The sequence below is a fragment of the Neospora caninum genome, chromosome X (genome assembly GCF_000208865.1).
Source record: "Neospora caninum Liverpool complete genome, chromosome X".
Lineage (NCBI taxonomy): Eukaryota > Apicomplexa > Conoidasida > Eucoccidiorida > Sarcocystidae > Neospora > Neospora caninum.
This window is the reverse complement of record NC_018396.1, coordinates 538,753-560,720: the sequence shown is the minus strand read 5'-3', so window position 1 is coordinate 560,720 and position 21,968 is coordinate 538,753. Positions and strand designations below refer to the sequence as shown.

Sequence of the window (21,968 nt, the reverse complement as noted above, 5' to 3'; positions counted from 1 at the left end):
TTTTTCCACAACGCCCGGCAATTCGACACTTCAGGGTTCTCTTCTGGATGTGTGATAGAGGAAGCCTTCCAAAACGTCGGGGGCACGCGCCGACAGTTCTTTCGGCTGGGACCGCAGCCAGCACTCTGTACCGCTAAAATATGCTTACGATGTTGAGGATTTAACGCGGCACCGCGCTTTCGCGTCACTCCTCCTACAACGGCAGAAAAAGCAGCGGCCTGCCAACTTTGTACACTGGATGATTCTCGTGTGCTCACCAAGACTGGGCGCTTTTGTGGATAGGGAAGCTTGCTGAGCAGTCGGCCGTTGTCTCCGCAGTTGACACACGCCGCTGGTGGCCGCGCCACACAGGTACAAGGAGCGTTTTTGCAAAAAGTCGGCAAGGCTGCCTTTCGGCATTTTGGAACTGCTGGCTGTTCCTCTCTATTTTTCCAGTTCACGGTTATGCGTTTCAGCTGATCCCCTTGGAGATATGCCTCTTTTCTGGGTTACAATTTGCACGCAGTGGGGATACACACAAACATTGAAACGGCCAGAAACTGGGAACACGGCCCGCTTCCCCCGGGTCAATCCTACGCACACATTTTACGCTTTTTTCAGGATACTCACGCGTGTTGGGTCGCAAGAAGAGATTCCGCTGTCGTCTTAAGCTGTCGAGAGTACTCAAGTCCCTTAGGTCGAGGTGTTGAGCCGGCACTCCCGGTACCCACTGCTAACTTCAAGAGAGGATACCCTTGTAGTCTTTAATACTCACTTTCTGTGCCAGGGTCTTGCAAGAAGACTCCAGCGCGAAATGCGAGATACTGAGCGACGTTTCTGAGGCAGGTGCCGTTGCTCTCGGCAGCCAGCCTTTTGCATGACACACAAGCTGCTTTTCCACCGACGCACACTCGAAACCTGTTCAAATGGATCAAGTCGCAAAAATGATCACTTGCTGCGACAGATTCAGAACTTCGTCGTCACCTTTCCTCCATTTTTGCCGTGTTTATACCTGAGAGTCGGTCGTCTCTGCGCCGTTGGCCCTCTCACGCCACAAATAGCTCACAAAAACGCCTGACCACATAAGTGGACTGATGCGCACGTCAGGGAAACCACTGACAGGCTGTGAATCATGGGAGCTGCCATAGTGAGTGGGAAATCGCCCCTGACATAGCGCATCTCCCGTCTTGTTCCGGCACTCTTTCGTGAGTCTGTGCCGATTTCACTGCTTTTCCGCACACAAAAATACCCCTCTCAGACGAGACGTGGCCTGGCCCCAACGCGGCGCTCCGTTAAATGAAACTAATGCGGTCCGTTTGCGCGTTTTGTTAGGGTTAGGGAAATTAATCCCAGAGCAGTGCGCCGTCGTACGGATCCACGTGTATCTGCATCTCGAGTAGGCACGCGCTATACTGCAACTAGTGACAGCCGACGTCTAGCTCGCTTCGCGAAACGAAGGACCGATTCCTTACGGCGGTGGATCCGTACGTGTCACCTTACAAGCAGTTCCTTTTCGGACTTTTCGTCTGCTCAACCCGTAGACTACGCGCCCAAAAAGCAAGTGCATCACCTGCACACATTCGCAAGCCCTGGTGCATCCCTGATCGTTTTCCTTATGGGTCCGGGGTGACTCGCTCCGCCGTGGACGCGGTGGGTTGGGAGCGTTGCCTTGCCACAGGCGCCTCCTCAGACTGGAAGCACTAGGAAGGGTAAAAAAGCCTTTAAAAAGTTTTGCCCCGTCATATGCAAGAACTCGCAAAGACGGCTCTTCAACAGCGTGGGGTAAAAAGGAACGATCTAACAAGTTCAGCACGCACTGCAGGCGTCAGGCAGACCGCCCAACCCGTTCAGGCCTGTCCGCTGTCACGGTTCGCAAAGTTACCCCGTCCTTCTAACAAGCACACCGCGACGCTTAACAGCCATCACGTTCGCCTGCAACTGTTGGTACCGTTTCCCCATGAGGGAAAAGAGATGGGGTTCTTCGATCTTCGCCTTGTTGAACGCCTGCAGACAGTACCACAGAACAGGCCCCGTGCCATCTCAGAGCTCAAAAACGACTGAACCGACAGCAACAGCTCTCCCCGCCTCGCAAACTCATACACCGCCGCATTTTGCATCGAATAAGAAGCCACTTGACCTCGCCGTCGCCCGGGCAACGCCGTTCCCCGCGACCGGAAACCGATGAAGTTCACTGAGGCGCCTGCGCTGCTGCGGCACCATACGAACTGAAAACCGCGATAGGACTAAGCACGAAGACGGCGCAAAGGGTTCTTTACTGAAAGGGCTTTTTGCCACCACTGAGATAAACGTGCGTTACAGAAAGAGAGCCGCGCGCTCAACCGTCAGAGAGACAGAGAGATGAACCACAGACACGCATCGGTGCTGCATGCGCGGCGCCCCCAGACACCACTGTAACCGACGACAGCTGAGACGAAAAGGGAGGGCGAAGCACCCGCGCTTGCACGTGCGCCTCTCTGAGCAGCTAAAGCCCCCTGTCTCACCGCAAACATCACAATGCTGTGTGCCAAGACACTCCGCGAGTCTCTCGTTCCTAAACGTCTTTCTCAGCGACACAAACTCCGCCTGAACAGTGCTGGATCTCCTACCCGACAGTGGTATATCCATATCTACACTTCCTCATGCCTATCGGATCTACTGCTCTGCATATATATAGATGTATATACCGTTATATTCCCTCGGTGGTGTGTTTCCGAGAGCCTCGAGCAGGTGACTGACTTGGGTGACATTTGCAATGTCCTCTTCTTGCATTTCTCCCAGTCGCTCTTTAAGGTAGTCGACGAAGACAGTGAAGAACGCAGCCTCACGGAAATCCACGTAGGCGATGGCGCGCAGCATTCCTGTCAGTTCCTTCATGTTGAAGCTGGAGAAGACGCAGCACAGATCGACGACACCGCTTTCTCCTCTTGGCGAGGTGGACTTCTTCACAACGCTTCGCTTTCACTGTGAGGTGCGTGGTCTCTTTTGGAGATTCGCTCAAGTTTAACTCTACTCGCAAGCGCCGCGATATCGCCTCGTCCCGCCTGTAGCTGCCACTGTTTATCTTTACAAACCAGCAGCCTGCGCGGCCTACCCGAGATCAGTCTCTGTGCCTTGCATCTGGGTGCGGTCTCCTCGAATGCTCCCAAAAAAGCATTCCTCAGCTCGCCTTTCTCGCTTACCAGTGCACGCGCTTGCAGAGGTGCTTGCACACAGCCAGGAGCATCGGACGCGTGTCTGTGGGGTGCGCCGGCCGTGGCGCATGCAGCCATTCCAGCGGGCGGTACGTGTTGGACCACTCGCGCCAATGCTTTCTCTTGCAGTGGGGCTGGGCCACCTTCGTGGAGCTCCACTTCACCAGGGACTTGAAAAAGAGGAGACACTGCGCCGGCGAGGCCACTTCGCACACGAGCGCGTCCACGAAGCTGCGCGAGAAAGCCGGAAGACGAGACAGGAGACGTCACCAGCGGAATTCGGAGCAATAGACAGACCGCCGCAAAAAAAGGGCTAAAAGGCCCTGCGACGAGAACTGACCACATGCTTGCCGGAGGAGAGAGAAAAACGTTGGCTGACGGGGCCTGTCAGAACTCCGCGAACAGCAGCGAACGTCGCGTTTGCACAGACCAAGAAGACACACACGCACCAGTCGCGCGAGTGCCAAGAAACTCACCGGTCCGTGAGACGACGGACGCAGTCGTCAGGGTCTTCGGTCAGCTGACGTCGCGTCTCCGCAAAGAAAACCATCAGGCTTGTACACTGCGGCAGGAAACGACAGAATCCAAAAAAGCTGCGGCCTACTCCATTCAGGGCACCTCCGTGTTTCGGGTGTACATACACTCGCGTGGTGACTCTGTCGCTCACGAAGGAGAACGGGCTGGGACGCCCGCTGCGTGAGGGGAAAAGGACGTTCTTTCTCGTTTCGGCAAAGCTACGAAGTGAGTCTCAGAAAACACATCACGCACTGCTCGCCATTCCGCTATCTCTCCCTTCCCGCAGTCTTCGTTTGTGCCACACGGCGGGGTAGCCGCACGTGACAGCTAGGGTCTTCGTTTCTCCGGCTTCTTTCCTCCGTTTCACGGTTTGCCCTCGCTTCGCATCCGCAGGTCGAGCGATCCGACAACCCCAAGTTCACACTTTCCTCTGGCCCTAACTTTTGAAAGACAAAAGCGGTACCTGTTGTGGGTCCAGCGTCTCCACAGCGCCGCGCGCGGTCGCCTGCTGCATCAGAACGTCGGCGACGGAGCCGAAGAAGCGCGACTGGTGATGGAAACCGAGCTGAACGGGAAAGAGAAAAGCTGGAAAACTCGAAAATGGACACAATCTCGGCGCGGGAAAAAACCCAGAGCAGACCGAGGAAACCGAAGAAGAAACGCGGAAAACAAAAGAGCGCGGAACAACACCCGACCACCGGACAGCGGCCAGACAACACGACGGCCTTGGACCCGAAACCGCCGACACAAGCTGGAAAACTTCCTAGCATGTTTGAAGATTGCCTTTGCACGCCTCTGCGCGCCTTGTTGCGGCGTGTGGGACCCTGGCTTACAAAGAGCATCGAGTCCGCAATGACTGCCATCTGCCCCAAAGTGAACTCTTTGATTCCCGAGGGGCTGAAATGCTCAGACCGAGGAAACGTCTCCTTCTCTGGATTCGCGTCTTCTCGCTGCGCGGCTTCCGCGCTTGGCTCCTGTACGGGCGGCGCAGCGGCGGGGAGCGCCGCGCCGCGAAGGCCCATGCGCCGGAGCTCCGCCACTTTTTCTCGTGTCACCAGCGGAACTACCTGGCTGGTGAGGAGAACGCCGCTCGGCGAGAAGTCCTGTTGCAACCCAAGACCCATCACGTAGCCCGGCCGGCCGTACTCATACCACCTCCACTCGCCGATCCCCTGTTCGAGGGAAAGCGACGAGGAAGAAGAGGAAGGTGGGGGCGAGGCTGTCGAGTCGGCTGGTTTCTTTTTTGACGGATTCAGTTCCTGCTGGAGACGCGCGAGTCGCAGGCGTCTCTGGAGCTGTTTCTCAGCCTGCTGGGCGTCTGCAGAAGGCTCCGAGCGGCCGAGGGCCAGGAGCCGCTGGCGATGCGAATTCTGGTGAAGAATCTCTTCAGCGAGATGCCGGAAAAAGGTGAAGTGGCGGAGCTCCAGCTGGCGATACACCGCAGCCAAGCGCGTCTTCTCGAACGGCGTCAGCAGGCCGAGATGCAGATAGCAGTGCATGCGCCTGGCGAGCCAAGGACAGGAAGCAAGCGGCGTTTCAGAGGACGCGCGACCGGAAACAGAACGGAAACAGGGCCACCACAGAAGAGAATGGAGTTCAGACACATGCAGCGAAGGACAAGACGCGTATTCGACTCCACGACGCCCACATGCCGCGACACACTCACGTCTGGGTCTCCGCTCGCCACCCGGGGACGGGCTGTTTTCACCGACCGCCCTTCCCTACTCCTTCGCCGTCAACGGCCAAATGAAGGCTTCTGAAGGACTCGACGTTTTCAGGGTGCACGTGGCAACTGCTGTCCTGAGGACGACAGACCCTCGGCCGCCACCGACGACGGCGCCTTTGCGGATCAGCGCAGTCGACTCGGAAGAGAAACGAGCGTCAGATCTCCACCCCTCCACCACGCTCACTCACTTCCTTGTTCTCCTGTCGAGCGCTGCTTGGCTCTCCCCACCGCTGGCTACGAAGCCAAAAGCGCCTCTGAGTTCCCTTCGGCGCCGCTCCGCTTTTCTCTCAGGCACACTGCACTGGCGACTCGGGTGTCTTGACACTTCCCCAGAGAGCAGCATCCTGAAACAATCTCGCGCGAAAAGCTGTGCTCACTCCCATACCGCCCTGCCTCGCATCCCTCGCAGCCTCTCGAGACCCCTCTCTCTGCCTCTTCCTTCCGAAACGAGTACCTGCTAAGGTCGCGCACGAAGTCGCGCTCCATCGCCTTCTTCATCGCGAGCGTCTCGAGGAGCTGGAGCCCCGCCGCAGGCTCGACTTTCGCACTCAGGTCGCCTTCCCAGAGGAACACGAATGCTTCCGCGAGTCGCGCCACCACGCTCTCGCTCGTGCTGCGACTCGCAGCCAGCGCGTGCAACAGCCTGGAAAAAGAGAGCAGCGCAGAGATCAACGCACCGCCGCGTCGCCGAACGGCGGCACTGCTGACTCGCCACGAAGCTGCATGCGCTCTCCGCCCCCCTGGGTCTCTTCCCACGGGGCAGAACCACAGACACTCAACGGGGACACAGCGCCGCTCTTCAGGCAGGCGGTCCAGGACACGCAAAATTAGCGCCTTTATCGAACACCAGACGAGCCGATTCTTCCACCTGACTCGAGAGGCCTCTCAAACAGCCTTCGCACAGCGAACGGGGCGCTCCGGTAGAGCTCAGGGAGAAGGGACAGGGCCTGCATACGCATGTGCCTCGCACGGACACGCTGATCTATCTTCTTGGAAGCGGCATTTCCCGTTGCAGACCTACGCCCCTCGGAAGACCCCAAAGAACTGAGGTAAACAGACATGCCTTTCCCTCTGTTCGAGCAACCGTTCGCGAGCTCTGTGCACGTTACGTGGGCGTAGCGCACCGCCTTCTTTAGGCAGCCAGTCACCCGTCTCCACTCTCACGCACGAAAGACCACTTCGATGCGCGCATGCGCAGCGAAAAACACAGAAGAGACCACCGCCACTTCGCCTCGACACCAAAGACGCAACACTCGGGACATACAGCAGTTGGTTTCGGTAGGCTACCTTTCAAAACCTTGACGGGAAGCGCTGATTTCTCAGTGCTCACGGGGGGGATTGGCCGCCAGGTCCCTCGGAAAGCGCCGCACCCCGACAAACCCTGCAAAACGGATCTCTGCGCACGCACCGCCAGCGAAAACGCATCTCGCGCGTTGTGCAGAACAGTGAGCCGCAATCTGAGCGTTCAAGACTCGCGCCTTCGTCGCTTACCGAGCAGCCTCCGGAGCCTCCATGAGAGGGAGCTGGCGTCGCGCGTGGAGCATCAGTTGCTCGGTCCCCCAGACCCATTCGTGGCGGACGCGGTTGGAGGCTTCGCACAGCTTCAGGAGAACATCTTCGAAGTTCTCTTTCGCATCTGTCTCGGCGACCTCTCCGCCCTCACCCTTGGCCGCGTCCCCGTCCTCCGCAGTTTCCTTCGGCACCATGGCCCTCCCCGCAGCCGCACTCGGCACCTCACGCTGTCGCTCCTCCTGGCGTTGTCGCATGTCTCCAAGGAGAGGATCCATCGAGGCGAATAAGTCCTTCCACGCGTCCGCCACAACGACGTTTCGCGAGGCGAGGAGCCGAGCTATCTGCAGCCCTAAATCCAGAGACAACTGGACTGGGCTGCGTCGAGCTTTCTGGCTCTGCTCCACGTGCTTTTCGTCTTCAGAGGAGGCGAACGAGGTCGCCGACGCGGCAGCCGGAGATGCGAGCAGTCGCCGGGTGTACGTACACCACAGCTCTTCCGTTTCCGTCGAGAAGGGCGGCATGAGTGCATGCGCGAGGCGGACAGAGACCGAGCGCAGCTCCACACTTCTGGGCGACGTCCCTTGCTGCCACACAGGGAGAGCTGCCAGCGCCTGGAGAGGACGAAAGACCGGCAGGACATACGGGAAGGCTTGGCGGAGCGACCGCGAAAGAACGGCGGATTGGCTGCGGGAACTCGACGGCGCCTGAGACGGAGTGGACGCGTTGCTCGCCTGACTGTCGGCAACCGACGACGTCTCAGCCGCTGCCGTAGAGAAGGCCCTGAAATGGATCCTCGCCCCCCCCAAACACTCTGGGGTGTACATACACCCTACCTCGAGACCCGCAGTCGCCAGTTCACGTCGGGTCCGGTCTTTCCCTTGGAAGGCGAAAGGCGAGTCGCGTCGCTTGGCGTGCCGCACAGACTGGAGAGAGAGGCAGGTGTCTCTCTGTTCTGTGCGAGATGCGAGTTGAGAAGCCGCATCAGATGGCGAGATGAGAATCACATTTGCCTGCGGGGCGCAAGGCGGCGAAGAGCACTCTCGGATTGTCCGAAGAACTTGGCTGCGCGAGTGTCTCGCGCGACTCGTGGCTCCTCGCGCCTGAAAAGCCGGAGGAAGCTCACGGGCGACGAAAGAAGAGTCCGGCTGAGGGACTCCTGTCTCTCGGAGACGAGAGCAAGAAAGCGAGAGAGGAGACAGAGACGGACGGGAAGAGACTCGCGCCCCGCGGCCAACGCGCCTGAAAGACCCCGGACGGGCGGATGTCGAATTCCGCCGCCCCCCCCGCAACCGTGTCCAGGAGGCAAAACGAAGAGAAGAGAAGCCGGAAGATGAGGAGAGAGAACCGGAAGAAGATGAAGGAAGAGAACGGGAAAAAGAGAGGGAAGAGAAAGCAGGTTGAGAAGAGGGAGAGGAGGGGAGGAAGAGGCGCCGCCACGCCATCGCTCTCGCCGGGGTGTTCATGAGCGGCTGCATGCTGCGATCTGTCAAGATGTGAGTCTTTTACCGTTCAACAGAGAAAAGGCGAGAAGCGCGAGAGCGGCATAGGAGAGAAGAAAGGTGGGGGACTCCTCAGGGAGTCTCCGCATTTCACTTCGATTCATACAAGACGATGGCGCGAAAAGAAGGCGAGAAACGAATGCGAGAATAGAGAGAGCGGAATGCGTTTTGGACTTTCGGCAGCGCGTCTGAGCGAGGTGGGAGTCTGACGAAGAACGGCGGGAAAAGCCCGAAGTAGGGAGACAAGAGACGAAGCAGACGGTGAGAAGCGAGAAGGCAGAGTTCATCGAAGAAGACGAACACAGAGAGAAAGAGCATGAGGAGCGAATCACGAGGACAGGGAGAAAAACCCACGGAAAAGATTCAGCAAGTAGAAAGGCAGTAGGAGAAAAGAGAAGACAACACATCGTTCGTTTGCGCATGCGTGCGCGCGCCCCGCTGTTCCTGTCTCCATCGACCTCTCTTTAGGACAGCCCGCGAAAGAAAGCAAAGTGTATATGCGTGTTTGGACTCCGTGCCTTTCTTTCTCCCTTTTTTGCTGTTTTGCTTGTCGCCGCTCCTTCAAAAAGGGATCCGCTGAAAGCCTCTGCGCAGCCGTGAAACGCTCCTCTCCGAACAGATCGTTTTTCGGCCAAAGATCTACACCACAACGGCAATCTCACTCCGCCCTCACAGGCGAACGCTCTCTAGGAGAGACGATCGCGCTTTCTGTGAGGATCAAGAATCTCTTTTCAGAACCCTTCAAGAAAGGGGAAGAAAGAACCTGAACCTGCGCTGTGTTGAAGACAGAAGAACTTCTTTTTCGCAGGGCGTCTGTGCAGGTGTAGGATTGTGCCTTTGTACACTGTTAGCTTATCCAGGTTCGTTGTTGAAAACGCGTAGTTATATACAGCGACGAAATCAACACACTGTGCGTGGTGCGGCCTTGAAGATTTCTACTTTCTTTGAAAGCGTTTTCTTCAGCAGCCTGCGCAGCTCCAGTCTTTGTCGGAGCTCGAGGCGACTCTATATTTCCCGGTCAAACGCTCATATTTTAGATCTGACCTCTAACCCAAATAGGCGAATTGTGTAAACGATCGGGGTCTTTCCCTTGTGCGTGCTGTTGGGACAACGCCTCCCCGAAAGCTTCTTCCTCCCGCCCCGATTATAAGGAGACCAAAGTGAGTATCATGATATTCGTACAGCTGGTACCTTGCCATGTTACTACCGACCCCGTGGTAAAACCATCTGCTGAGAAGAGGCAAAAACCCTCACGCTTCTGGAAAAATTCCAGATGTATTAAATGTAAAAACAAACCTTCGTTAGATGCTTTACAAGGTTAAAAGGAAAATGTAGATCATATCCTTAAGTAAAAAGACCAGACTTTTCAGGTATAGCAGCTACACGTCCTGGATCCGATTCCGCGGAAAGAAAGGAACGGAAAGAGCACGATCGCGATCTCGCGACTCGATGCATCCTCTGCGCTGCATCGGAGCGTTCCTTCCCGAATCATTCTAAATATATATATCTATATATATCTTCAGATCTACAGATGCATGTATCTATATATGTTTTTTAGAAACACGCATGGGAATGGTGTTCCGTGTAGCCTTGTCTCGGTGCGTGATTTATGTTTGGTTTCCATGTCTGTTTGCCTTTCGCCGTCTCTCGCTTCCTGCGCAACGCAAGCGCATCGCTGTGAAAAAAATTAGGCGAGAAAAGAAAAAGGTCAGACAGTCGAGCAGTTGGGCCCTCACGAAGAAACAGCGCAGAAGAGACACGAGGTGAAACCGTTGCCATGAAGACAAAACACGAAATTTAGTTTCTCTTCCGACCAAAGGAGAACTGTACAGACAAGGGCGTGTCAGCGGAAAGCAGAATGGAATGCGAAGGCACGCGCGGAGTCTCGTCAAAAACACCTCTCAGAATGCGAGACTGAGTACCGGAGAGAACAGTGATGCCAAAGAAACGCGCAATGCAGAAATGGAGAGTCTTTGCATTTCTTTTCCCAAGAGAGAAAAAAGCGCCTTCACCAACGGGCCGTAACCGGAAGGAAAGACGTCGGTCGCTGAGGCAGCGCTGGCAACGCCTTCACAGATCTCCGCTGCAACAAAACACAAGGATAAAGAACACAATTTTAAAAAATCACCAAACTACAAATATATATATATACATATTGAAACGTATATCTATATCTGTATATATATATATTTATAGTGATATGTATATACTATGTTTTCCTTGGTGGGATAGGCCGATTCATATGGACTCCAGGGCTACGTTTTCACAAAGTGCTTGGAGATATCCTTGAAGCACGAATGCAGTGCCAGCAAGAGATCGCTGGACTGTCAATTCGGTACAGTCAGGAAATCGAGCTGTTAACGCATCAGGTCGCAGTGCGCTTCTTTCTCGACTCGTTCGTTTGCACTTCTAAGGCGTCTCTGCTTCCTCTGGAGCCCAGAACGGAGATGAAAAAAACACAACTCACCGCGAAGAACAACTGAATCGTGTAGACCTTCTTCTCCGGATCCCAGTTGCTGTAGAACTTGCCTTCACTGCGATCGACCTCCATGTTCGGGATTTTGAAAGCTGGGCACAGACGCAAACGCGCAGAGAGGAGTCTTGAGCTCTCCCCTTCACTTTCCAGCTGGCGACCGGTACTTTCCTTGACACGAAAAAGCACAAAATTCGCGAGAAACACTGCGGCCGCAGCCAGCCGGAGCGAATATACAGACAGACCCCACAAAGAAAGGAACCTACCGAGACACACGCCCCTGCAAATATATATATATATATATGCACGCTGAGATCCAGAAATACCACATCTCTACGTATATATGAATATAGGCACTCGCGGATACACACAATTGCCTCCATATAGACATCTAAAAACGCAGAGAGGTGGACCTGAAGAAATCTGTATTCCTTGGATAAGAAGTTTTCACGTGTTCACCAAAGAGAGCCTACGTGCGGCGGCGTGTGCACACAAAGTTGCTGTGTTTGAGTATAGGCAGATGCGAACATGCATATGTATGAATGTGTACCACACACACGTATATATATACATGTATATATGCTTGAAGGCATATGCGCGTATACGCATATAAATATTTACGTATATTTGTATGGGTAAGTGCATTTGAGTGAGTTTTGTTCCTTACCGATGGTTTCGTATGGGTCGGCAGCGAAGAGGAGAAACTGGTATTTTGTGTCCGGAGGAGATTCGACGCGTTGCTCAAAGGAAGACATAAATCTGAGAAAACATGGCAGACAGGTGGCCAACAAGAGAGAGTAACCGAACACAAAAGAGAGAACACCGGGGGGGCAAGAGAGACAGGAGCTCAAGCGAGAATAAGTAGAATAAGTGAGAACAGAAGAGAACAACAGAGAAGAGAGAATAAGGGAGAATAAGGGAGAGCGGTGACGAAGAACGGCGAAGGGAGAACAAGAGAAGGCAGTGGTCTCCGGATCTTCGGCCACGTCAGGCACCACTTGAGAGCAGAGAACACGGAAGGCAGTGCGTACCTGTGGTAGGGTTTTGCGCCTTCGTTGATTTCTGGGTAGTCGATCTCGAAGAGCAGTGCTTTCTGCAACGTGTCCGGGTCTCGCAACTTGGAAACGCGATACCCTGGGCGACCGATCTTCACTGAGCGGCCTGTGCGCGTCGGTGCTACCTGAGAGGAAAAGCGGACGCATGCGAAAGTCGCGAGGAGCCGGAGAAAGAAAAGATGACAGCGACGAACAGACCCCAGGCAGGGAGAAGAAGTGCGCAGGCGAGGTGAGGGAAACCAGGGAAGAGAGAACGGGAAGAACGCGAGGTGAAACGGCCGAGGCAGCGCCGAGAGAAAAGCAAAAGGAAGGCAGCAACGGGGACAAAGAGCGGTAGCGAGAATAAGAGAGGACACGAGGAAGGAGAAAAGAACGGGAGCCTACCTTCGCAGGTGCCGGGGCAACCGCGCTTTCTGCCTTTTCCTTTTCCTTTCTCCTCGCGAGGTTGGTCTGATGCTTCCGGCCTTGCGTGTGTGCCAAGTAGCTCCCCTCGTTCACGTGAAGCGTCAAACAGAGTCGGCACTCAAAGTGACCTGCAGCGTCAGAAATAAGAGAGAGACAGAACACAGAGAGTCGCGCCCTGCACAGTCTTGGTTTCTGCGCACCGTCTTAACACAGAAAAAGGAAGCAACCATGTAGAAGGAACGTTGCCCGATATCGCAGTTTCACTTCCACAGAGAGCCCTGAGCGACCCTCGAGCAGGAGACCAAAACTCTTCCCGAAGCACACTTTGATGAAGAACTCTCATAGACAAAAACAGCGGCTCAGACCCCGATGCATCGCAGCCGGATATGAACGCAGTGCGCTGCTGTGGACGCTGAAGAATATACGAAAAACGACCGCCTGCAGCTGAAGGCCTGCTTGGTTTCATGCGTATGCGTCCACATTCTGGAGATGGCTGAGCGATGAACTAGCCCCGAAGTGGAGAGCCGGGGGGCGTTCGCTCCAGGCCTCCAGAAGCGGAGGCTGCGGAAAAAATCTGGCAGCAGCCGCATGCTAGGACGCGCCTTCTTCCCATCGCAAAAACAGCGCTATTCTGGAAAAGCAGATCTATTGATCATGCAGATCGCCTGTTTCGGTGCATCAGCGACAGCCGAACGCAATCTCTGCGTTTTCCCTCTTCCCACGGACCTGTTTGGGTGATTTTCCGCATTTCCCGGTTTCGCCTCCCCAGCGCAGCTTACCCAGGTGATTTTTCATAAAGTAAGGATCTTTGTTGAGGTCGATTGTCTCCAGAGCCAACCGCCTCAGGCGCTCCTTTCTCTCTAAGTTCCATTCTTGGGACGTGGCGGGGGCACCACTACCCGTCTTGTGCCCAACGCGGTTCTGGTAGTCGATGCCCGACATTTTTCCAGTTCAAAAGACAAGCGAGAGACGAAGGAGAGAGCGGCTGACGCGAACGCGATTTGCCACAGAGAAAAACCCGAAAAAACCGGCAGTTTTGCGACGGGAAACGATGACGCCGGGGACCTGCCGACACGTGACGCGCTGGCTTGGACAGCTGTATGTACAGCTGGAACGCTCGAAAGACGCGAGAAGCTTCCGACCTTCGAGGCGTTTTGGGAAGCGACTTCGAGAAGAAAGCGAGAAGTCGCGGGAGAGGAACCCGAGAACGCGAAAGGCGGAAGAAAAAGAGTTCCCTGCGGTCTAGCGAGGGTGCATGCGCGACGCAGGGGTGAAAACGACGGAAAACCCGCGCGTCTTTCCCCGGTTTCGTGCAGTTTTCTCGGGCCGACTTTGATTGATTTTGTTTCCAAGAGAGAATGGCGAGAACGAAGTGGAATGCACCGCGGAGCGACGAGAAGAACGGGACCTGTGAGAAGCGGCGCGACTGCATGCACCGGCAGAGAAAGCGAAAGCCAAAGACGGGAGCGGACAGGCGTTCTCTCGCCTTTTCCGCAAAGCGCCGAGTGGTGAGACACACACAGTTGCTGGATGGCAAGATGCGGAATTTTTCTATTTTCAGGTGTAGATACATGACATTCGAACCCGATGCCTCGTGGTAAGCCTTACAGAGAGTGCTCGATATCCAAATTTACCTTCGACAAATAGATGTATGGATATAGGCAGTTAAACACACGCATAGAAGTACACGGAGAAAAAAGTATCAATATGCATTATACATCTATATGTATACATAATTTTAAACACCTACATAAAGGCATCCATATATAAGCATACACAAATACTTAGTCGTATAGATATAGTTATATTTCTATGTAATATATGTAGGTACCTATATTTCTTTACTACCTCTCCATTTGTACATAACATGTGCACATTATATGCATAGATGTACGGAGAGAAGGAAGAAGCATGTTGTATAAAGTGTGCACTTTATGGGATGTCTGTGCATGTGTTTGGGCCTCCATGCTTTTCCTTTGGTCACCGAAAAACGGTAGAAAGCTGAAAATCCTTAAAGGGGAACCCCGCGTCGAAGTGTGCTATTTAGAACGAGGAGAGGTCCAAGGCTTGTCTCTGTCGTGAAGCAGCCTGGCAACTTATGCTGCTTTTCTGAGCTCGTGAATAAAGGGAAAGGTGAAGTTAACGGAGACCGGGAGAATACCAAAGGTGCGAGGCTCGCAACGAGACCAGTGCAGGATACGGAGAAGAAGACATCGGAAGCGCGCGCGCCTTGACTCACGACAGAGCTGACTGCCTATACACCCCACAAGCTTTAGAAACCGAAGCATAACTGAGAAATCTGAAACTGCACGTGAATGCTCCTCGTCTCCTCTCTGGAAGAAAGAGAGCGGTTCCCGATTCTAGAAAGAGAAAAGGGTGACAAATCGTGTACTTCCTTTTGCCACTGCAGCCCCGAGGCTTTGGAAGTTTGTCACGAACTGCGGTGTTGAAGGATCGACTTCTTCGTGCGTTCTGCGCTGCGAGGTCCTCATCTGGCCGTCGAAAAGAGAGAAGGAACTCTCGAGGCAGGGGAGATGTTCGTAAAAGTCGACAGCACCGGCCATGCGCCTCTTGGCGCCTGTCAACTTGAATGGGTAGAAAAACTGGTAGGACCAACATACCTTTCGAACTGCACTTCACCCCGGATCAGGCCGGGTTTGCGAAATCGTGTCAGGACGCACGAAAACAAAGAATTGAGAAAACGAGAGAACCCGCCACAGACCGAAATTACCACCCACCCAAAAAGCAAACGCGACCAGGGTATCGGTCACACTCTGAGTATGCAGTGCATGGCCTTGTCCATCCTACACAGATACATGTTGATATATACATACATATAAACATATACATATGTATATATATATATATATATATATTGCCTCTAAGTGCATGTTTACGTGCGAGTGCTTGTATACATGTACATATGTAGTTTGGAGTCGAAAAGCGCGCTGCATTCGAATAGGCAAAGATGTGTCCACGAAAGCATCTGGAGATACAGATACAGACGCACACATGGCCGCTCGGAAGTTTTACTTTTGTGCAAAACTGTATTGGCGCGCAAATCGGAAGCGCCGGCTGTCGTTGAAGTCACCAGGCTTGGGGACTCCGCCGCCCTGAGCGTTCCGCAGGCTGGGCGAGCGAGCGGGAGTTGCTAGTGTGACTCGCCCGCGCGAGGAGAAACTGCATGCGACAACAGGCCACATCTGCGAGATCAAAACTCAAAGATCGCTGCTCCGGCGCGGCTGCTCGACAGGACGCTTCGAAGACGACCTCGCTACACAGTTAGTCGCTGGGGCCGTAGAACAAGTCTTCGCTGACTCGGCACGGTTCCTCGTCAGAAACATGCACGAGCAACACTGGAGAAACAAAAGGTGTCTGTACAGATGCAGTCATCCAAAGATATATATATATATATATATATAAATACAAAGACGTAGATGAACGTATATGTTATATACAAAAAAATGGATACATACACACATATGTATTAATCTTAATAGATGAACACATAGATTTGCAGAGCTTTTATAAACAGGGGTGGCTAACTGCGCTCCCACTCAAGTTGCGAAAAGGTGGAACTGCAGGAGCGAGGTGTACGTGGGTTACCTTTTCGTGGGTTCTGGTCGCCGCTCCGACAGCATCCGTCATGGAGGAAAGCAGAACGGCCATTTGAGACATGACTGCGTCGCGCGTCGCTTCCGCAGCGCTTTCGATATGTTGTGTCCGTGGGAGAAGCGCGAGCTCGCGCAGAGTTTCAGATACCTTCTCAAAATCGCCTTTTGACGCAGAAGGCAAATCCGCCGTCGCGTCGGGTGTATCTACATCCATCGATGCAAACCGCGCCTCCTGTGGACCAGAGAGAGCGGCGGCAGGAGACCTCGTCTCTCCAGGAGAGCAGCAGGAAGGAGAAGAAGAAGGGAGGGGGGAGACACGGGAAAGAGAGGAAGGAAGAGATCTGCAAGTCGACAGGTGTCGGCAGAAGGACATGAGAGACCGGAGGAGGGTTTCATCGCGAGGAACGGCGCCTGCAAAGAAAACGACGCGAAAGCAGAGGAGCGGAGAAAACGGATGTGCAACGCAAAAGGATAGGGAGAGGCGCGTCGCTGGCGAGACGAAAGCGACTTGGAGTTCAACTTTGCGAAGCAAAGATGCGAACCACGAAAGGTCCACAACAGAACGGTGGCAGCCAAGAAGAGGAACGAGTAGCAGCAAAACGACGCTCGAAGAAGATACTGGGCTGTGTCGCAGTCGAACGCTGGGGGGAAAGGAAGAGAAGGAAGAGGAAGAGACGGACAAGCAAGAGAAGGACAAGGAAGAGAAGGAAGAAGGACAAAAGATGGAAAAGGGATGGTGCGAACGAGAGGAGCAGAGAGAGGCGACGAAGGAGGCGTAGCGCCGACGCTTCTGAAAGACGAGTTCGTGACACTGACGCTCCAAAACTGCGTCGATTGAACCCTTTGCAACTGTTCCGCGAGCGACGAAATGGGCGTCGTGTTGATTCCTCTTACCTGCTCGCACCTCCGCCACGTAATCTTTCAGATGTTGCGTTCGCCGTAGCAACTCTTCCACTGCTCGTCTCTGCCGAGCCGCTTGCAGCCGGTCTGTACATCCACCCCAGACCCACCATAGACCACCAGAAGCGTATGATCTTGCACCATCGAGACTCCAAAGACACAAAACGAACACGTACGTAGCTGTTGACTGAAAACCGAATAGATGTGCACACAGAGTAGTACAAACCGAGATACAGGTACACATATATGGCTAGCCTTACGCATTATTATATACATTTCCATAAGTTACTATCTATCTATACGCCTGTCGACTGAAGAATCTCCCGCGTTTTTCCTTCGCGGAGAAAACTGGAGAGAGACGAAGTGCTGCAGCGCCTTTTGTTTGCGCCAGGTGAACAAGAAAAATGGTCTGCACGGGGGGGCCGGGCTTGTGGAGCCCTGGCGACGACGCTGCGAGTGCACGTCTGACTGCATTCACATGTGCGCCGCACTCTACGCAAACAAGCAGATAAGCATATCTGCGCATGTATATGTACATGCAGCCATTTGGATATGCACATATCGACATATGAAGGTTGTTGTGACGCTGACGAGAGACTGGAAACGCTCCCCGAGAGGCCCAAGACGCGCGCGCGCGCGTGTACGTACACCGGTGCTCGGCTGTCTCCGACTTTGACCCAGCAGCCCCAGCTTCGCTTATGATGTGGTCCAGAGTGATCCTTTCCATTTCATCCTGAAGACGATAAGAGAAATCGAGCAATGCGAATCATATGGGCGTCCTCTCGGGAGAATCATTGTCCATCGTCGAGTCCAGCAAGTTGTTTGGCACTTTGTTTTTCGAAAGAGCAAACAGCCTAGAAAGCGAACAAGACTCTCGCCTTTTCACGAATCCTAAACTTGAACTCTCTCCCAACCGATGCCCCCGGTCTCTCTCTACATCATTATATTCATATAGGCACACATAGATGTAGCAAAGTCTACACATATGTGCTTTCATATATATATATATATATATTATACGTAGTTCTCTACACATCCGCGCATACACACCAGCATTGACGTGTCAACCTACAAATTCATAAATGTACACATGCGCGTAGATGTAGATAGGTGCAAGCGCGTCGATGCGTTTGTTTGTATGTCGCGTTCATCTTTACAATTTCTGGGAGAGCCCGAAAGCCTGGACTGCGCGGAGACCAGACTGTCCCTCTCACCATGGCTATTTCCATTTGCGTCTTGCGGAGCGAACGCCCTGCGGCTTCACGGTTTCCTTCAAACAAGCACTGCGCTGCTTCCGGCGCGCATGCACCGGCCCCGGCATCGCCCAGAGGAACCTCGTACACTGCAACAAACGCGCGCTTGTCGGCATCGAGCGCAGGCTGGGCGAGGGCCGTGGGGTCAAAGAGAAGGAGCGCGGCGCCATCACAGAGTGGGGCGAGCTACCGAGCAAAAAGCAGACAAAAACACTGCCGGGCAGATCCCAAAGAGCCGAGAGAGACTATTCAAGTCGAACAGAGATTATACCCCCACGAGAGATCGTGAATGCTGCGGTAAAGCAGCAGTATGTGGCCGATGAATCGACGGCAGGAGTGTGTCCCTGCCTCGCGATTGTCCCTTAACGGCAGGCTGACACAGATACGCCTTCCCGTGCATGCGTGGTGCTCTACAGAGCCTCGCTGCACAAGTACACCAGGAACAAGACACGCCTTCGTTTCTCCTTGTTCACCTCGTCTTGTTGAGGGCAGCTGACTCGCTCTCCTCCTACACGTACACATCTATCAATCTACGTACCTGCCTATATCTAACTATTTACATCTATCTACATATATACATATACATATATATATTCTGCTTCTGAACAGGACGGGGGATGTGCGTGGACTCTTTTGAGGTGTACGCACTCCTCGGCGCACACACGGGGGCCTCACCTGGCGAGCGAGTTCCGCATGAATCGTCCCTGGCCTCTCAACGTCGGGGCCGATGACGTAGAAGCCGATGAGCGCAAGCGCAGGGTTGGTGGCGAGAAGTTGGCGAACGCGCGCCTTGCAGAAATCCAGATCGAAAGTCGGCGAGTCTGCACAATCCTGCTGGCCGTCATGCATAAGGCTCTCGTTGGAAGCTTCTTGGGTTCGGGGGAGTCGCCGGGGGGGCGGCAGCGGAAACGCAGTGCGGAAGTGAACCTGGGCACGTGCGCGGTCTCCTGAAGAGGCAAGAAGGTGAAACGAAAAGAGAAAAGAGAAAACGCGTCGGCACTGCTCCCGTGAGCAAGGAAAATACGACGCGAGAGGGGAGGCACAAACGAGAGAAGGTCGCAGCTGAGGTCTCTGAACATCGGGAGTCTTGCTGCCGTTCCGCTGCTAGTTTGTCTACAAAGAACGATTCGCGGCTCTCCGTGCCTTAGAGTCGTTCTTGAGGGGGTCGCCGCCACCGTCCTCGACACAGAGACTCATACCCAGGATGCCTCCGCAGAGAAACGGCGAGTCGTCTTTCTTCTCGTGCGTCGTCGCACGCTCCTCGCACAGGCCTACAGAGCCGCCGCTGGGCACTGCGTGGCCCGGAGACGCGGAGACGCAACTCGGGACACGTCCCCCCTGTCTCCTGCGCTCCCCATTCAAAGCAAAGTGTTGAACGCAGTGGTAGGAGATCTCGAAGAGCACCAATGGATGAAGCAGGCTGCAGAAAGAAAAACCAGGCGTGGACACATTTGCACCGCTATACACATGAAAATCTCTCTCTCTCTCTCTCTCTCTATATATATATATATATGTATATATGTAACAAGTGCACGAACGCAGAACAAGAGTGTCCGGGTTTCCAGGACAGCCCTAGTGCCACAATGAAGTGTCTTGGTTGCAGTCAGTGCGTGCTCTTTGTAAAGCACACTGAGAAAGTGGTCAACTCGACAAACAGCGCGAGTGCGTCGGCGATGCTTTCAGTGTACATACACTTCAGGCTGGCTCCACGAAGGGTCACAATCCGGAGCTGTCGGAGAGCAGACTGCAGCGGAAACGGGCTCCTTCGCCGTGCCGCCGCGTGTCAGGTCTTCTGCATTTGCCATGGCGACAGCGCGAGTGCCGTGGGAACGTCTGGAGCCGACGCGTGGGCCACGAAAACGGCGTCGGAGAGACGGCTTGTCTCTCGACGCAGAGGGCGACGCGGACGGAACAAGGTGTACGTACACCGCAGAACACAGAGGCGAGAGTCGGCAAGATGCAACGGACGCCAGACGTCTCACAAACAACCTGGAACGCGACAGCAATTGCCTCAGCCTCACTGTGGTACTGCTAAACGTGTATCCATCAAGATACCGTTGAAAATGTGCATATATATATCCATATATTTTGACACAGATACGCAGATGAATATACGGACGCAGACATTGATGTGCACGATGACGTGGTTCAGTGGAGATCTGTTGCAAGCATGAGAGCGACGCTTTCTCGCGGAAGACACCTTCGCACATTCGAAGCAGAGACTTGACCAGCTTTTTTGAGGCAGCTGGACTCTGTCTAGAAACGAAGAGCCGGTCACGCGGAATGCGTCGTGGGGGCCGAGAGACACCCGAGGCAGATCGAATCCTAGGACAGTCCCAGAACCTTCATCGAGGTCGGCCTGCGGTATCTCTGCTTGCGGCGAGCCTCGGAGCGTTAGCTGTTCCACAAAAGGTAAGAGACGCCGCCGAAAATGTCGATTTCCTGAGTTTGCCTTGACATTGTCGACTCGACTTTGCTTCCGCGATCCAGCGCACGGAGCAGACGTCCAACCGAGAGCTGAAGGCCTACGCTTTGCTGGGAAACGGCGAGCGAAGAGCCCCGAGCAAGTCAGCAAATGCACCGGAAAACGCAATACCCGACCAGAAACATATCAAGAAGCCGGGGGGAGAGTCGACACAGAAGGCGCTTGCTGTCGATGGCACCCTCGTCTGTGCGGTGTGCAGGACAACCGCCTGGAAAGACGGGCGGAAAGGGTACCCGAGCGTGAGGAGGCTCCGAAAGTCGACCCTTTTCACGGCCCCGGCAGAAGAGACGAAAACACAGACGAGCAAACGTGAAAGAGAGAGCGAGTTCAGCGCGTGTTTGAGGCCAGTATCAGGACACGATGCATGTCGTGTGACCCCAGTTTCCGTCTTGAGTCACACACCATCTGCATGCAGAGTTCTCCTTCCCTCGCTGGAAGGTTCGAAGAGTTCTTGGCGAACGAAAGAGGCATTGCTTCTGGAGCTTCGCTGCATACCGGAGCACGTGTTGGCCAACCTTTTTTGCATTCTTGGCAAAAGATGAGGCTGTTTGCGCACGTTTCGAAAAGGCCATCTTTTCGTGGACACACAGGGTGAGGCGTGCGGCATTTCCAGCCGCAAAGCAGCCCCCTTCGCTCGCTGTCTCGTGAGCATCCAGAGTCGCGGTGTCTCGCCGCTGACAAGGGGTTTCACGTCCATTTCCGACTTTTTGCACGTTTTCCTCGGCGTTCTCGGGTCACTGTGTCTCGCAATCGTGCGTTTATATTGGGGTCTCGTGAGACCATCGCATACGAAAAGAGCGCGTTTTCGCCGCCTCGCGTAAATGCCTGTCACGGGGCTCCACATGCCACCGCCCCGTTTGAGGCTTTTGCCGCCATTTGAAAGAAATACTTTTTTGTGAGTAGCAATCGCAGGCACCGTTTTGCAATGACCTGCTAAACACCGGCGTGGTCGCCGGGTTTAACAGGAACAGCTGTTCTAGAAGGGTGCACATTCTTCTTCCGGTGCCCCGTGGTTGAGTCGGCAAGCGCGACGCCGTTTCGGTGTCCGTGCGTTTTCTCGACGCTCCTTTCGCCGTTTCGGCCCTTTTCCTCAACATTTTTCTTGGGTTCGGTTCCGCTTCCTGTTGCAGAGAGCGTTTCTTTTTCCTGGCGAGGGCTCTCGGTCACTGCCGGGTGCTGTGGCAGAAACAGTCGTCTGTGAGCCGCTGTTCCAATCACGAAGTGTACGTACACTGGAGCCAAGGCACCTGCATTGCCTCTCCCAGACCCTATCAACGCCCACGGCCGAACGATAGAAGGGCAGCGAAGCCCCACTGTGGCATATATATCCATCTAGCTGCGGTCTGTTTCGTGGGAATTT

At 54.3% G+C, this 21,968-nt stretch overlaps 3 protein-coding genes across 3 annotated transcripts; all 3 read right to left on the bottom strand.

Annotated features, from left to right (window-relative positions):
- Positions 1 to 1,857: 1,857 nt before the first annotated feature.
- On the bottom strand, positions 1,858 to 7,748 carry NCLIV_045410 (ATP-dependent Clp protease proteolytic subunit,related; the record flags this gene model as incomplete). Its single annotated transcript, XM_003884090.1, has 8 exons — positions 1,858 to 1,983; positions 2,716 to 2,860; positions 3,159 to 3,401; positions 3,647 to 3,732; positions 4,150 to 4,251; positions 4,520 to 5,189; positions 5,867 to 6,055; positions 6,904 to 7,748. 8 exons carry the CDS (start codon positions 7,746 to 7,748, stop codon positions 1,858 to 1,860), a joined length of 2,406 nt encoding a protein of 801 aa, XP_003884139.1.
- A 2,683-nt stretch (positions 7,749 to 10,431) lies between these two features.
- On the bottom strand, positions 10,432 to 13,298 carry NCLIV_045400 (hypothetical protein; the record flags this gene model as incomplete). The annotated part of the gene is made up of 6 exons (XM_003884089.1): positions 10,432 to 10,506; positions 10,891 to 10,991; positions 11,564 to 11,655; positions 11,928 to 11,989; positions 12,336 to 12,484; positions 13,136 to 13,298. 6 exons carry the CDS (start codon positions 13,296 to 13,298, stop codon positions 10,432 to 10,434), a joined length of 642 nt encoding a protein of 213 aa, XP_003884138.1.
- A 2,145-nt stretch (positions 13,299 to 15,443) lies between these two features.
- Positions 15,444 to 18,972, bottom strand: NCLIV_045390 (conserved hypothetical protein; the record flags this gene model as incomplete). The annotated part of the gene is made up of 6 exons (XM_003884088.1): positions 15,444 to 15,536; positions 15,963 to 16,381; positions 16,865 to 16,957; positions 17,519 to 17,603; positions 18,085 to 18,309; positions 18,799 to 18,972. The coding sequence occupies 6 exons, from the start codon at positions 18,970 to 18,972 to the stop codon at positions 15,444 to 15,446; spliced, it is 1,089 nt and encodes a 362-aa protein (XP_003884137.1).
- Positions 18,973 to 21,968: the final 2,996 nt, after the last annotated feature.